This window comes from Geotrypetes seraphini, chromosome 7 (genome assembly GCF_902459505.1).
Source record: "Geotrypetes seraphini chromosome 7, aGeoSer1.1, whole genome shotgun sequence".
NCBI classification, from domain to species: Eukaryota; Metazoa; Chordata; class Amphibia; order Gymnophiona; family Dermophiidae; genus Geotrypetes; species Geotrypetes seraphini.
The window spans coordinates 52,374,258-52,390,684 of NC_047090.1; the positions used below are offsets into that span (position 1 = coordinate 52,374,258).

At 39.4% G+C, this 16,427-nt stretch overlaps 1 protein-coding gene across 3 annotated transcripts in view; it reads left to right on the forward strand.

The window, feature by feature from the left end:
• OVCH1 (ovochymase 1) overlaps nt 1-16,427 on the forward strand; it is a 413,341-nt gene that overhangs the window by 245,528 nt on the left and 151,386 nt on the right. For all 3 annotated transcript variants that reach the window (XM_033953446.1, XM_033953447.1, XM_033953444.1), the window contains 3 exons: nt 2,561-2,653; nt 15,388-15,609; nt 15,699-15,839. In XM_033953446.1, coding sequence (XP_033809337.1) covers nt 2,561-2,653; nt 15,388-15,609; nt 15,699-15,839 — 456 coding nt within the window. The remainder of the gene's footprint in view (nt 1-2,560; nt 2,654-15,387; nt 15,610-15,698; nt 15,840-16,427) is intronic.

Below are 16,427 nucleotides of genomic sequence, written 5' to 3' on the forward strand. Positions count from 1 at the left end.
CTGTGCTTTTGGAGAGTTTTCGGGAGTATGGGATTTTTTGAGATTGCATCTGAATCATCAAAAGTTGGAGGCTCTTGCTTTTCCAGACCCGGATTCCCCTTAAGCTGGGCAGATAGTTCCTTTCGATACCTTGGTATTCAGTTGTTGGTGGATGTTGGGGCCTTATACCATTTGAATGTAGATCGTTTGTTGACTGAGACTGGATGAATCTTCCTCTCTCGTTGATGGGTCGGGTTCATCTATTTCATGGTTGTCTTTCCTAAGTGATTATATCTGATACAAACACTTCCCTTGTTCCTTTTGAAAAAAGACCTGGCCAGTCTTCAGAGATCAGTTCTTTCCTTTCGTTGGAGGGGGGGGCAAGAAAGGTAAGATGAACAATAATTTTCTTTACGGATCTTGGGCTACAGGTGACTTGGGGCTTCCCTCGGTTCATCTTTATAATTTGGCCTGTTTGCTTTGCCACTTGAAGGACTGGCTTTCTACTGGTTCTCAATATACGGATGTAGCCCTGGAGACCGATTTATTTTTTTCTCTCCTGGGCTTTGCCCTATCTATTACATTGGGATGGGAAGCCGCAGTTGGGTCCTGGGGCTCATAGCTGTTTGGTTGTAGGTGTGTGTTGCGGTTTTGGAGCCAATCGTCTTCAATTCGGTTCTACTGCCCATAGTCAGTAATGTGGCCTTTTGTCCAGGTCAAGATAATATGTTTTTTAAACAATGGGCGCAAAAGGGGTTATATAATCTGGAGCATTTCCCGGCTCTCCAGACATCCTGGTCCCTGAGTGTTCTGAATCATTTTGCGTACCGGCAGCTCGCTCATTATGTTGCTACTCTGCCCAGGGAGTCTCTACAGCATACCTTTTTGGTCACTTTGCAGGATTTCTTTTTTGATGATAATTTGGATTGGCTCTCAGTGTCTTAGTACCATCGCTGGCTGGTGGCTCTGCAGCCGTGGAGGGACTATCTCCAGCTTCTATCTCTGTGGTCTTGGGACATGGGCTACTGCTCTCAGGTGGCATCCATGTCTCTTCTGGTGCAGCAGATCCCTCGGGTAGTGCAGAATGCTGAGCTTCAGGAATGTCACTTTCAGGTCCTTCATCAGGGTTATTTCCCAGAAGCAGGCTTTTCATTTTGGGTGTGCCTCTACCTCTACATGTTTGAAATACCACCAGGTTGATAATTCTCTAGTGCATGGTCTTTAGTCTTGTACAGTTATTGCTGCCTTTTGGCTGGAAGTCCATTGTTGTTTGCAGACCCTGGTGGGCTATGCCCTTTCCTCTCAGGTTGAGGGGATCCTCCGTTTGGCTAAGGGTATCTGGGTGGGCTCTCTGCCGGTGATTCTTTACTTATCCACAAGGGCTATATAGTGGATAAAAAATGTATTCTAACTCATTGGCTGCAGGACTCTCCACCTACCATTTGGTATTGGCGCAATGAATTCCATCTTCTCATGGTCTGGGAATCCCTGTCAGCTTGGTTTTTTCATCACTGTAGTAAGCTCTTTTTGTCCGTTGGGTGTTTTATTTGGATACTTTACCCCCTCTGATTAAAAGCCAAGTACTCAACTGGCTGCGGAAGCCAGTAGTACCCCAGTGGGTTAAGGGTGAGACGGAGGGTGGAGGGGGATTTACTGTAAAGTGGGGCTTGGCTGAGTCTGGGTATAAGAACCCAGCCCGGACTCTGACTGTCTCCGCCTGTTCTAGTGGTTTGTTGTTTTGTACTCTGTATACTGAAACTGCTGTATCAGCTGCTCTGTTTGTGTGTACTTTGTCATTCAATAAATTGTTTTGAAAAAAAAAAAAGGTATTTGGGGAGGGGTTCCTGCATCCCCATTGCCATGGTATTACCATGGCAGCAGTTCACAATCCTGCAGCACTACCATAAAATGATCTACCATTGCCGCAGTAGTACTGGGCACAATTGGCAGTTTCCCTGTTACTGCGTCACACTCTATTGCAGACATCCTTCAGTCTCCCAGGTTTTGGTATCAAGGTAATGCTTCATTGGAGTATTGCAGAAGGTATCCTAGATGAATAACTGTATTATAAAGCCAAAACTAACACACATGATTGGAGGGAGGGGGGACATATTTTATAAAATTCACTTGTTTACCTATCCAGCCCTGGAGCTGTAAAATTTTTATGGGCCTTTATCACATATTGAATTTTCTTTGCCTGAAGTGGGCTATTGAGTAACACTCTTGAGGTAGACTAGGTAAACTAGATTAAGTGAGAGATTTGGAATTATGATTTCTTTTCTGAACCTTTTAGTTGCTAAATGTCAGGGCCCATTCACAGATGTCAAGCATGAGAATCGAAGTGGCTTCATTTCTGTGACTTTTAAATGCTAAGGGTCTCTTGTTATTTGCTTTAGTTTGAATGAGGAATGTACAAAGGAAGATGTTTGCATAGGTTTTGAATAAAAATTTTGTACAGTTCATCGCCGGCATTTAGCATTTGCACATATTTCATCGTGTGTTGTATAAGCTCATTAACTTGGTGTATTTATTTATATCTATTTTTTAAAATTGACTTCCTGCACCCAATTGAATATTGAAGGTGGTTCACAATTTCCAGAGGAGCACACACCTGGATCTATAATGCAACAACAGTTTCAACCTACAAATCTGGAAAAATCTCATTGTGTCCAAGGTAAAGTAAACTCTTTTCACCAGTATCATTAAGGAGTCCTTTTACTAAGGCACGCTAGTGCGTCTTAGCACGCGCCTTAGTAAAAGGACCTCTAAGTGATACATTCTTCATTAAATTATTGAATTTCACTGTTTCTAATACATTTAGAATATTATATACAATTGTGGAGACTACTCCTTCAAAAAGATATAAAAGGATGGAATCAGTCCAAAGGACAGCTTCCAGAATGATCAGTGATCATCATCATAAAACATATCAGCACACTTCAAGCGTCCAATATGTATACTTTGGAGAAAAAGTGAAAGAGGGGAGATACAGGTATTTAAATGCCTATGTAGCATAAATGCAAATGAAGTGAGTGTCAGGGGTCCTTTAACTAAGGCGCACTAATGCGTCTTAGTGCGTGCTAAATATTAGCATGCGCTAAATGCTAATGCGTGGCAATGCATCCATAGGATATAATTGACGCGTTAGCATTTAGCTTGCCCTAATATTTAGCATGCCCTAAGATGCACTAGCGCACCTTAGTAAAAGGACCCCTCAGTTGAAAGAAACTCTGGAATGAGGGGGCATAGGATGAAGGTGAAAGGGGATAGATTTAAAAGTAATTTCAGAAACTATTTTGTCATGGAAAGGGTCGTGAATGTATGGAACATCTTACCAGCTGAGATGATAGACAACCTGTTTTTGAGTTCAAGAAAGGTTGGGACAAGTACACTGCATCTGTAAGGGAGAAGAAGAGATAGTAGATGGCATGGATAGGCTGATTGGATAGTTGTCTTTATCTGCGCCTTTTCTGTTTGTTTTTTTTTTTTGATAAGGCAGTAATAGAACTGAGTTTCAGCACAGTATCTTCCCCAAAATGTTTTCTTGACAAAAATAAGAATAATTCAGAAAAAGTACTTGAAAAATTAGGTTTTAGAAAGCTGATCATCTGTTTTATTTTATGCATTCCCAGTTTTGTTTTTTTTAGTCTCAAGATTATTTATTGAGTTTTGCAATCATACAGGAATACAAAATAAGGAACAAAGAGCAAAACCATGGATATACATGCGATATGAGCACATAAGAGTAATGAATCGTACATTAGAAACAGAGTGATCTAAGCAAGAACCAGGTTTCAATTTCAAATATGCTTTAAGAGCAGACCATTTTTCCACGGAAGATATTGGAATATTGGTTAAACAGATCCTCTTTACAAAGTAACATTCATATCTATAAGTGAGATATAGTAAGTTCCACCAATCTGTACAGGAAACTTTGGAAAGATCTTTCCAACATGAACAAATAATTTTTAAAGCAATTACTAACATCATATCTAATAAACGACATGAAGAATCTGGTAGTGTATTGACAATGGAAGCTCCTTTCAAAACAAACAATGTTAAGAGAAAGGGTTTCAGAAATAGGGAGAATATCAGTAATAGTAGACCAGACATCCCTCCAATATTGATATAGATGTGAACATTCAAATATAAGATGTTTTATATCACCAGTGTGTGAATCACAGGACCAATATAATTTGGAAAGTTTCTGGTCAATTTGGTGGGAACCCAAAGGGGTCCATAAAGCCCTATGAAGAAGAAAAAATAAAGATTGAACAGTACGAGCTGATTTGGAAGTTCTTCTTCACTCAGAGAGTGGTAGAAATCTGGACCGCTCTTCTAGAGCCTGTTATAGGGGAAAGCACCCTTCAGGGATTCAAGAAAAGGTTGGATAAGTTCCTGCTGGAACAGAACATACGCAGGTAAGGCTAGACTCAAATAGGGCACTGATCTTTTACCTAAGGGCCGCCGCGTGAGCGGACTGCTGGGCACGATGGACCACTGGTCTGACCCAGCAGCGGCAAATCTTATGTTCTTATGCTCATATAAAGAGACTAGTCTTTAAGCCCGTTACATTAACGGGTGCTAAAATACTGTTCACCCTCTATGTTGCCCCTTCCATTCACTGTCCTCTCTTCTCTTTCCATCCAGTGTCCACCCCCTCTCTCTCTCTCTGTCCCTCTCTCCATCTCCTCCTTCCTTTTCCCTTGGTCTGGCATACCTTCCTCCTTCCCTCCAAGCCATTCTCTCCCCCTCTGCTCCCTTTCCTCATTTAACTACTTCATTGGTCAGCAGCAGCATTTACAATTCATTGCTGTTTCTGGCTTCAGGTCTTTCTCTCTGGCCGGTCCTGTCTTCATGAAAACAGGAAGTAGGCAGGACCGGCCAGAACAGAACAGCAACTGAAGCCAGCAACAGCAGCAAATTGTAAACGCTGCTGCTGCCTGAAGCACCCGAGGCAGACGCTTCTCTCCCCTCCCAGCCCAACCCCCGCTGATTCTGCGACCCTCCCAGCAAGATGACTTTAATATCAAACCTCCCTCCAGCGTTGGCAGCCGCAGCACGCTAAACAGGCTGCTTCTGCTTTCTTCTGCCGTTGAGTCTCTCTGTCGCGTCATTGATGATGTAATCAGTGACGCGGCAAAGGGACTCAACTGCAGGAGAAAGCCCGAAACAGCCTGTTTAACATGCAGCGAGTGCCAACGCTGGAGGGATGTTTGTACCGGTGCAGAAGCGATATGTCTCTCCCCCTCCAGTACCTGTGCAGCACTTTGCTGCGGCGCATCCTCCCATGGGAGGGGGGGGTTTGCATAATGGGAGCCGGGTGAGAGCGGCGATCTCCAGTTGGGTGTTTTGTTGTTTTTTTTTTAAGTTGAAAGCTGGCGCTGCAGCTCCTCTCTCGATCCTGGTGCAGTTCGAGAGAGGAGCCGGTACCATTCACGGTGAGGAAGGCCGCCGCAGCTGTGTAATTTTTTTTTTTTATTATTTGAAAGTCGCCGCGAGCAAGTGGTGACGTAAAACCCGCGCATGCGCAATCGTGTTTTCGCGACGGATCAGGGAACACGATTTTTGTAGTGCGCATGCACGGCCTAGCATTTTATTATATTAGATTAATTCTCATATATATGCTCCAAGTGAATATATAACTTATATAGCTTAACAAGTTATTTTCTTTGAGACCTCAGTTACACCCCCTCCTCCGCTGAATCATTTTCTTTTAGCGGGGAGCTCTGGGCGATAAATCATCACCAGCCTCTCTTTATTTAATCAAATACTACATAATTTAAAGTTAATCCTTCTTAATAATTTTTAGGACCAAGTACTTTTAGGAGTTTAAAATATATAATTTTCAAACTTAGCTTGATTAGTAGCTTCATAAATTATGACCTGGGAGACATGGAGTCCAACATGTGTCGCAAATGCTTTTTCAAAGAACTCCCGACAAGTAAACAAAACAGTTAAACTATTTTTAAATTATTCACCCTTTTAATTAAATAAATCCTAAAAACTTTCATTAGGTAGCTATTTAAAAAGCTAACCTTACCAGTGCCACTAATGTCATCGGACTCTCCCTTGGAGCAAGATGGCCATGGCGTTTTTAGAACTATTTAAATAACTTTATTAGTGCACACTCGCTCTTGTTACAGAAATTTAAAGAGACGGGCACCCGACCCATTCCCTGGGATCCACCCACCGTAAGGAACCTTAGCCAATCACGTTATTAAAATAAACTAACCCATTCCACCTCAGCATTTAATCCTCCAGGTTCCACCGTACCCAGTCTATAGATCCACCTTTGTTCCTTCCAATTCAAAGCTTTTTCAAAATTGCCGCCCTCCCTCCCTTCTTGTAATTGGTCAATAACCCACCATCTAATATCATCCACTGAATGCTGTTTTAAAACCCAATGTTGGACCATGGGTGCTTGTAAATTTTTATTCGAGATTTATGTTCGTTTAATCTTAGCTTAACCGGTCTACTAGTACAGCCGATATATACTAATTTACAAGGACATTAAATTGCATAAACAACATGTTGGCTATTAGTTTTATATTTTGATTTAAGCAACATCCCTTTTTACAGTTCCCTCCATACTCCCCCCTCTATGGCTTTTGTACACCACTGGCACTTGCCACACCTATGGCCTCTTTTACAAAGGCACGCTAGCGGCTGTGCTGCGCTAACGGCCATGAAGCCCATAGGGATTTAAAGAGCTTTGTGGCTGTTGCCTGGCGGCAGCTGCTAGCACAGCTTTGTAAAAGAGGCCGCTAGTGTGGTACCCATCAAAACCCCTAGGGGAAATCAACCCAAATTTCTGGAAGCCCAACTTCTGGCCAATCGTTATCCCTCTACTGTAGGCTATCATAGGAAACTGTTGAAGAGGCTGATGTAACCTCAAGATATGCCAATAAGACCTCATAATTTGGTCAGTTTATTAGATATCTGAGAATAAGGTAGAACACAAGGCGTTCACCCTCTTGCTGGTCATTCGAGGTTGTGGAATTCTTAAGCAATAACAGTTCCCTCTGAGCATATCTCGCTCTCAAAAATACTCTTTTAATGTCTAGCCACTGGTTTTCTATAGGGATGTGCAAAACTCTCCATTAATCCTTTCGATCCGAGATCCAAAAATTTGGTTAATTAAAAGAGTGAATAATTTAAAAATAGTTTAACTGTTTTCAAGTTTAATAAGGTTTTTGATTGATCGCTTAATCATATTTCTGAGCGATGAACATAATAAAAATTACAATATTTGGGGAATAATACAATATTTAACAATAATTAAGTCCATACAGGGCTATTAACAGACTTAACAAACCCATAAACACAAAGAAGGAAAGGGAAGTGAACTACAAAATTTTAAAGGAAAGCAGAACAATCAAGGAAAATACATAAGGCAGGGGAAACGGAAAATTTCCATCATATTATACAACAGAAATAGAATTAGCCAGAGAACTGGCTAATTAGTTATCAAAGGCATCTTTAAAAAGAAAAGTTTTTAGATTACTCTTAAATTTCTCCAGATTGCACTCTTCCCTCAAATAAATAGGAAGGGGCTGTAACAGAAAAAATAAATTGCCGTCTTGTATTAATAACCTTAAGAGAAGGAATCGTCAATAAATGCTGTTCATTAGATCTCAACGTTCTATTGGAAGTATAAGGGATTAATAATTTATAAATAAATGCTGGGGTTTTATAAAGTAGGGATTTGAAAGTAAGCAGGCATAACTTATATGTTATCTGGTGAGATACGGGAAGCCAATGCGCCTTCCTGAGAAGGGGAGTTACATGATCAGATTTCCTGGCTTTTAATATGAGTTTAATGGAGGCATTTTGGATAATTTGTAAATGTTTGATTTTACTCTGAGCAATTCCCTTAAAAAGGGCGTTGCAATAATCAATTTTGGAAATCACCAAGGAGTGAATGAGTATGTTAAGAGATTTTGAGCAAAGAAATTGTGAAAGTGAGCGGATTTGATGAAGTCTGTAAAAGGTTGCTTTAATAATACTGCTAATGTGATCATGGAAAGTTAGTTTATAATCAAAAATAACCCCTAAAATTTTAATGTTAACTGACTATAGGGTTGAAATAAACACTTTCACTTTCACTTGGTGAAAGTGTTTATTTCAATACTATTAACTTTTCACATTTCCGAGTTGTTTTTAACTTGACATTTTTTATGGAAATAGGAGAAATGAGTTTAGAACTATCTTTCCATGGAAAAAGCATCACATTTGTTTTATTAATGTTAAGCGCTAATCTATTAGTATCCAACCATTAGTGAACTTGGTCGAGCTTTTTGTTAATTGCTATGATGTCCAAAGGGTTATTAGTATCTAAAGGATGTAAAAGCTGAATATCATCAGCATAGGCAAATACGTGAAAACCAACGGATTGGCACAAAGTCATCAATGGGGCAAGAAAAATATTAAATAAAAGTGGGGAAAGGATAGACCCTTGAGGAACACCATACGTAGTCAATGAACTTTTAGAGATCGAATCGTTAAAGAAAACGGTAGAGGTACGATCTGTAAAATATGATACAAACCAGGAAAAACCTTGGTCTGTAATACCAATAGATTGAAGTCTGTCTAACAAAAGCTGGTGATCAATCGTATCAAAGGCTGCAGAAAGATCAATAGAAATTAGTAAAACCGATTGACGATGATCTAGAAAGTATTGTATAGAAGTGGACATACCGATTAATGAGTGTTCTGTACAATGGTGATGTCTAAAACCGGTTTGGGTCGGATGTAAAACGTTGGTTTTTTCAATAAATTCCAAAATTTGATTAAAGACTACCTTCTCTGTCAACTTTACTAGGAAAGGAATATTTGCTATTGGTCTGTAATTGGATGGATCCTCAGGACTAATTTTTTTGTAGGGAGTTCCTTGAAAAAGCATTTGCGAAACATGTTGGACTCCATATCTCCCAGATTGTAATTTATGAAGCTACTAATCAAGCTAAGTTGAAAATTATATATTTTAAACTCCTAAAAGTACTTGGTCCTAAAAATTATTAAGAAGGATTAACTTTAAATTATGCAGTACTTGATTAAATAAAAAGAGGCCGGTGACAATATATCGCCCAGAGCTCCCCGCTAAAAGAAAATGATTCAGCAGAGGAGGGGGTGTACCGTAACTGAGATCTCTAAGAAAATAATTTGTTAAGCTATATAAATTATATATTCACTCGGAGCACTTAAGTTTCAAGTTTAATAAAAATTTGATTTGATCGCAAAATCATAATTCAATGCGATTTAGAAATAATAATAAAATTGGGGTAAAAAGAAAAACACATTAATCAAACCAGACGGTTAAAACAACTTTATGCCAACCAAACACAGAAGGTTAAAAAATAAAGGGTTACATACAATTTATAAAAACATAAAAAGGGCAGGGTGATGAAACAATAGGATGGGGAAAAGGTTACCTGCTCAATTTTCACATATCAGCATTACTAGTACTCTAACATGCATCCTGAATATATAAAATTTGCATAACTCGGTTAAAAGCGTCCTTAAAAAGCCAGCTTTTCAGGAGACTTTTAAACTTACTAAGACTGGCTCAATATTGTTGAAGGAAATAAAAGTTAAGCCAAGCAACCTAATAAGAATAAAACTAATTGAGGAGGGGAGCAGAGAAGATGGCAGAAAATCTAGGGAAAGATAATTTTCTACAGAGCTACAGCACAAGGAAGATATATCTAATCATTTGGAGCTGTGGCAGTACTATAAGCATCACAAATGCTTTAGCCTTTCCAGAAAGCTCTTAAAGATTCACTTCATTTGTCACAGAGTATGATCATGCAACCATTTGTGTGACTTAGGAAATCTGCTTATCTTCCATGAAAAACAGCATTACTAGCACTATTTCAAAGCACCCACGACACACAAAAAATGTTTTTTAAGTTATGGTGCATAATTATGATGATATCACCTTCAAATACAAAATACTCCAACATGAGTATTGATTGTTTATAGCTATGAGTATAACAACACTATAAAATTGACCATCACAGAGAGAACATATAAAGAGATTGCCTTATGAGAGTCCATATAGAGTCCGATATTGCAGTTAGACTGTCAGTTTCCCATGTTGAACGAAGACTAGAGAGATCTAATAATTATGAGATGCCTATAAATTTTCGAGGCAATGTGACTCCCAATAGATAACTTTAGGGAAAGGTCAAAGATGGAAGCTTTGTCTACTAATGTCGCAATAGGGATGGAGCTCTTACGAAGAGAAGACCTCTCTTCAGTTGTAACCAAGGGAAGAACTGAGAGTCCGGTAAGGCATGTGGGCTTGGGAAAAAGTGTTACAGTGCTTAGTGATAGGATCTATAAAGAATGAGATGTCCCAAACATTAAGAGATTGCAAGGAGTGCCAAGAAACCATTTTTTTGTCTATTAAAATGGCAGGGTTGTTCCAGAGGGAAATATGAAAGGAACTAGAAATAGGGGTCGATAAAGTGGAATCTAGAAATTTAAGAGATTCGTAAGTAAATTTTATGATAGGATTATTTTTCCCATGCTTAGTGAGTGACATGCCTAGGAGCTTGGGTAAAGAAATTGGGTGCATATAATGAAGCTCAAAGGAGAGCCATCTAGGTACAGTGGCTATATGAGAAACTAAGATCCACTCAAAGCATTGGCGTATGATGAAGGATCTGTAATATAAAAGGTCAGGAAAGTCAACCCCACCAGAAAATTTGGGGCATTTCAGTTTCTGTAAAGATATTCTGGGGGACTTTCCATTCCAGAGGAATGGAAGTTAGTCAGAAGTCTTTCCAGAGATTTATAAAACAGAACGGGGAAGAATAATGGAAACATACTCAGAAGGTATAGTACCTTTGGGACGAGGACCATCTTAAGGGATTCAAGTCTCCCCCACCAAGAGAGGTGTAAGGGAGACCATGGGAGGATAGATTGCTTAATTTTGTTTAACATAATATCCATATTGATTTTGGCGGAGGTGAATAGATCTTTACTAAAGTATATTCCTAAATATTTAATGGATGAAGTGACCCATTTTAAAGAAAAAATTAGGTAAGTAGAAAGGGGTACAATGTTCATTCAATGCCATTAGCTCTGTTTTGTTCCAATTGATCTTATAACCCAAGAAGGTGGAAAAAATTAATAAGATCAATCAGGGCTGTCATGGAGTTTTCGGGATCAGTAAGATACAGAAGGATGATATCTGCATAGGCAGATAATTTGTGTTCCCCCCCCCCCCCAAATGTGAAAACATGAATGTTAGGATTTGACCTTATTGCTAGTAAAAGAGGTTCTAAGGCTAAGTTGAAAAGCAGGGGAGAGATGGGGCACTCCTGTTTAGTACCTCTTTGGAGTGTAAATGGACCAGAGAGATTGCCATTGGCCATGAGCCTTGCAGACGGTGTGGTATATAATATCTGTAGCATATGTAGAAAGGCAGGGGGAAATCTAAAATTTTCCAATACAGCAAATAGATAAGACCATTCAACTTGATCGAAGGCCTTCTCTGTGTCTAAGGATACTATTGTCAGTACCAAATCTACCACTCAGAAAACCAACTTGGTCTTTGTGAATAAGAGACTGAACAACTTTTTCTAGATGAAAACTGAGAAGTTTGGTATAATTTTTATAGTACAAGTTAAGCAGGGATATAGGTCTGTAGTTTTGTACCAATTGTTCATCTCTTCCAGATTTGGGGATGATAACTTGTCGCTTCTGAAAATCTACCCAGCGAAGCAAGATTGGATAGTAATGCCTGGTACTAAGATTGAAGTTTAGGAGACAGTAATGAGGAGAGGGACTTGTATAACTCGGTTGGGAGGCCGTCAGGACCAGGAGATTTTGCTGGAGGCAGCAACTTGATTGCTGTGAGGATTTCATCAGTTGAATTGGAGCCTGGATATCCTGAAGATGAGTGGGATCAACATGTGGCATGTTAAGATCCGAAAGGAAGCAATGAATTGTATCTGGAGAAGCAACACACTCGGAGGCATTTAGAGAATGGTAGAATTCTTGAAAAGCCTGCAGGATCTGAGGTGTAGAGGTGATGGGTTGACCAGATGTTGACTTTATGGCGGCAATACAGTGTTTAATTCTATGATCCTTCAAATATGATGTAAGCAATTTCCCTGATTTGTTGGATTCAGTGTAGCAGAAAGCACTTTGATGAAATGAAAAAGCTATTGAAATATCGGATAGTATGGTATTATAGTCAAATTTTAATTGCTGAAGTTTGCGTTGTATAACAGGATCAAAGTGATTTTACAATGTTGCTTCCAAGTTGTGAATGTCCTTTTCCATGTTGGATAGAGTAGATTTGAGGGTCTTGCACCTATAAGCAGTGAAGCTTATCACTGCACTTCTGAGATATGCTTTATAGGCTTCCCAAATATATACATAGGAAATTTCAGGATCTTCATTGGAGTCAAAGAAACTCTTACTTTGTTGTTAGAGATATAATAGAAATTCTCTTACCTTACCAACACGGCTTCAGACCCAACTACAGCACCGAATCCCTACTGGTCTCATTAATCTCAAAGGTACAACAATTACATTCTCACAATAAATTTGCTGTCCTATTACAATTCAATCTCTCTGCAGCTTTTGATGTCGTCCACCACGATATTCTAATTTATCAACTTTCTGAGATCGACATCGACTCCAGTCTTAGTGTGGTTTTCAAACTTCTTACGTTCTGCTCCTACACTGGCAACACAAATGGCACCACGTCAGCTCCTTGGAAACCGACTTGCGGAGTCCCACAGGGATCACCCCTATCCCCTATTCTCTTCAACATCTATATGTCCTCCCTGAAACTCTTCCATCTTTCTCCCTTCAAAACTATTTATACATATGCTGATGACATCCTTGTCCTTCTCGAGACAGACTCAAACCTTGCCAACCTCTCTGAGACCATCGCAGCCTGCATAACGAAACTCCAATCTTGGTCCCTCTCAGTCCAAATAAAATTGAACGAGTCCAAAATGAAACTACTCTGGCTCATCCCCAAATTAGAACAGCTACCTACCCTCTTCTCACTACCCTCTGGAGCCACATTGCAGCTCAAGTTCTCTAGCAAAGTCCTAGGCATCATTATCGACTCATCTCTTTCCTTCAACGACCACCTCAACTCCCTGGTAAAATCATGCTTCTTTAGCCTCCACATGCTGAGGAAAGTGAGATCCTGCTTCCGCCAACAACATTTTGCCATCCTTGTTCAATCTATCATCCTCTCCAGACTAGACTATTGCAAATCCATCTATCCAAGTCTAACTAAAAAAAAGTCTTCAAAGACTTCAACTAATTCAGAACACTGCGGCCAAGCTGATCTTCGCAAAACGCATATTCGATCATGTTTCCACACTTCTGTCCAAACTTCACTGGCTCCCAGTAATTTCCAGTGTTCATTTCAAATGTGCCTGCCTAGCTTTTAAGATCCTACACGGCATCCTCCCTCCACTAATCCCGCTTTCATGGAACTCCTCGAGCCCTGACACCACCAGGCCAATCCAAAAACTTAAACTATCCTTCCTCTCACTAAAAGGTATCCTCTATGCAGGAAAATTGGACAGATCTCTCTTTTTCTGAATCACAGAGCTCTGGAATAATCTTACTGCCCCACTACGGAATCTGGGCTCCTTCCAATTATTCCTTAAGCACCTGAAAACTAGGCTCTTCACAAAATTGTAATGTTCTCTTCCCCCCTGGACTCAACATCCAACCCCTCTATGCTACTCCTTCCTTTATTAAACTCTTGTAAATCGTGCCGAGCTCTATAATTATGGAGAGGATGTGGTATATAAACTTAAAGTTTAGTTTAGTAAATTGTTCATCATAAGTAAAGAAGGGTTGAGTCTCCAGGGATTTGAAGATTTTTGCTTTGAAATCCAGTGCAAGGAACATTGGATCGCAGCATGGTCTGAAATAAAAATCCCCTGAATTGTGGCTGAGGTGAACATGGGAACTAGATCTTTGGAGGCAAAGAAATAATCCAACCTGGAATAAGAGTGATGAGTATTGGAATAAAAAGTATAATCCTTGGTGTAGGGTTGAACAGCTGCCATATATCATATTAAAGATTTCAATTTAGCACGAACTTGGAGCTTGGCAGGTCTAACATGAGAGGAATGGTCCAGCAATGGATCCAGAGGAAAGTTGAAATCATCTCCAAATATGGTGTGTGATTGAGTGCAGATAAAGATATAAAAATATTTTCTTCCTCTTGACAGGGTTAACAAATTCCTTTACATTTAAGAATGTGATTTTAATATGCAGCATAAGAGATCCATTGATGGGTGACAAGCTGGATCATTCTGAAGAAGTGATAAATCGCAGTCAAGGAGCTTGCCTAACCTTCCATGCATTTAGTAGCGAAATGCAGTATATCCATGGTAGCGGTAAACAACACAAGAAAAAAAAGATGTACTACTGTATAAATCTAAACTGGAGATAAAAAGAAAAAAATGGAATAAGAAAAATTACCTTCGGTATAAGGAGGCCAATGTGCCAGTGCGCAACTCAGGGCTCAGCAACAGGAACAATAATTCACAGTAAGTGATAAAATCACAACAAGACAGCAGCTAAAAAATATGCCATTAAGGACAACTATGCATAGAATCAGGTGGTATGATTAAGTTGATCCTGAAGACACTGTTGAATTGCAGGATCTTCATAATTCTTAGTATTATTCTTAAAGGTGACTTTCATTCTGGCTGGGTGAAAAAGCCCGCATTGGGCACCTAGAGCTTTTAGTTGCAGTCTTGGACCCAAGAAGAGCTTTTTCACTTAGCTATAGAATGAGAAAGATCAGGGACAAAAAACAGCTTCATGCCCTGAAATTGTAAAGTGGAGATATTCCTTGCCGTTTGTAAGGCCTGAGAATATCTGAGGACATTGTATATAAAAGGTCGATGAGATGAGGTCAAGTATGCCAGTTTAGATGGTATACGATGTGCCCTCTCTATTTCTAGGGGGGGGGGGGGTTAAACTGAACATGCAAGAGGTCCGGTAGAAAAGTCAGCAAAGAGGAGATAGGGTCATTACCTTCAACAGTCTCAGGTAAGCCGAGAATTTGGACATTTATGTGGCTGATATGAGAAGTGTTTGACTGAATACAGATATAAAAAGGCTTAAAATCTCCCAATTTTTTCACTAGTGTGCAGTGAATAGTAGAATTGTACTGGTTTGGTAATAATTTTTGCAAATGAGTTAACCATTAAATGAAAGTTGATTCTGCCAATGTGGTTGGAGGTTGGTAGGGCATAAATTCCTCACCACAATCCTGAGGCTTTTTCTTTCATTCCAAATGGTAATTCAGCTTTTGTAGTGGGGATTTGGGGGTGTTTTGCTCATATTTTAAATGCATGGCTTTACACTATATCGAATGATTTTTTTTAATTTTTTTATTTTCAGAATGTGTATCAGAAGTGCAGTTAAAAGAGCCTATGGGCTCTTTTGCATCACCTGGCTACCCTTCTGGATATGCTGGAAATTTGAACTGCTCTTGGGTGCTTCATATTTCATCTGGAATGGCAAAGCTTGTAGTAGAGCATCTTTCTATTGGAGTTTCGGAAAACTGTGAAAAGGAGTTCCTTGGTATTTATGAAGAGAGCAGCAATGGAAGCACAATTTTAGGTAACAATGCATTTCAGCAGCATTTGGTACAGTTCAGCTGTTTAAGAACAGAACTTGATGATTAAACACAAATCTGTCTATTTGTTTAGCCAGAAAATGTGGCATGGTTGCTTCTCCTGTGACATACCTAAGTCCAGGACCAGTGGTGAAAGTTTACTTCCATACCCAGGCACCTGGTTTATATGGAAAACGAGGGTTTGTTATCGAGTACAAGATGATCAACAGCCCAGGTATGTAGTCAAGCTGTAACTTGAAAGCACAAGTATGTGTACTATCCAAATTTACCCCCTCCCTTTTACATAACCGTAGTATGGTGTTTAGCACCGGCCGCAGTGGTAAGAGCCCCGATGCTCTTGGAACTGTTACAACCACAGCCAGCGCTAAAAACTGTGCTATGGTTTTGTAAATGTGGGGTTAGTTTTTATAAATGTACTTGAGTTCTGTGCTGTAATATAATACTATTATAAATTCATATGCTTTATTTCCATGGCTAAAATTGAAAAATTGCTGCATAAAAAGGGAATATTTAGGAATAAAATTGACAGTTTAATCATTGCACTTTAGTCTGCTACATTTTTTTCTTTCTATATGAATTGTACAAACAGGTAAGTTTAGGGAAAAGGGTAATAAAATAAACTAATTTTTCATGAACCTACTATACCTTCATAGATTGCAGGGTTTGCCTATAATTTGTACAATTTTTGACTTGAGTTTGCACTCCATTTAAAAAAGCTTGTGTATAAAAAGCAAAAATGTTATATTTAAGTCAAGATAGTGACTTACAACAAAATTGGTTCTCTAGCATCAGATGTAGACAA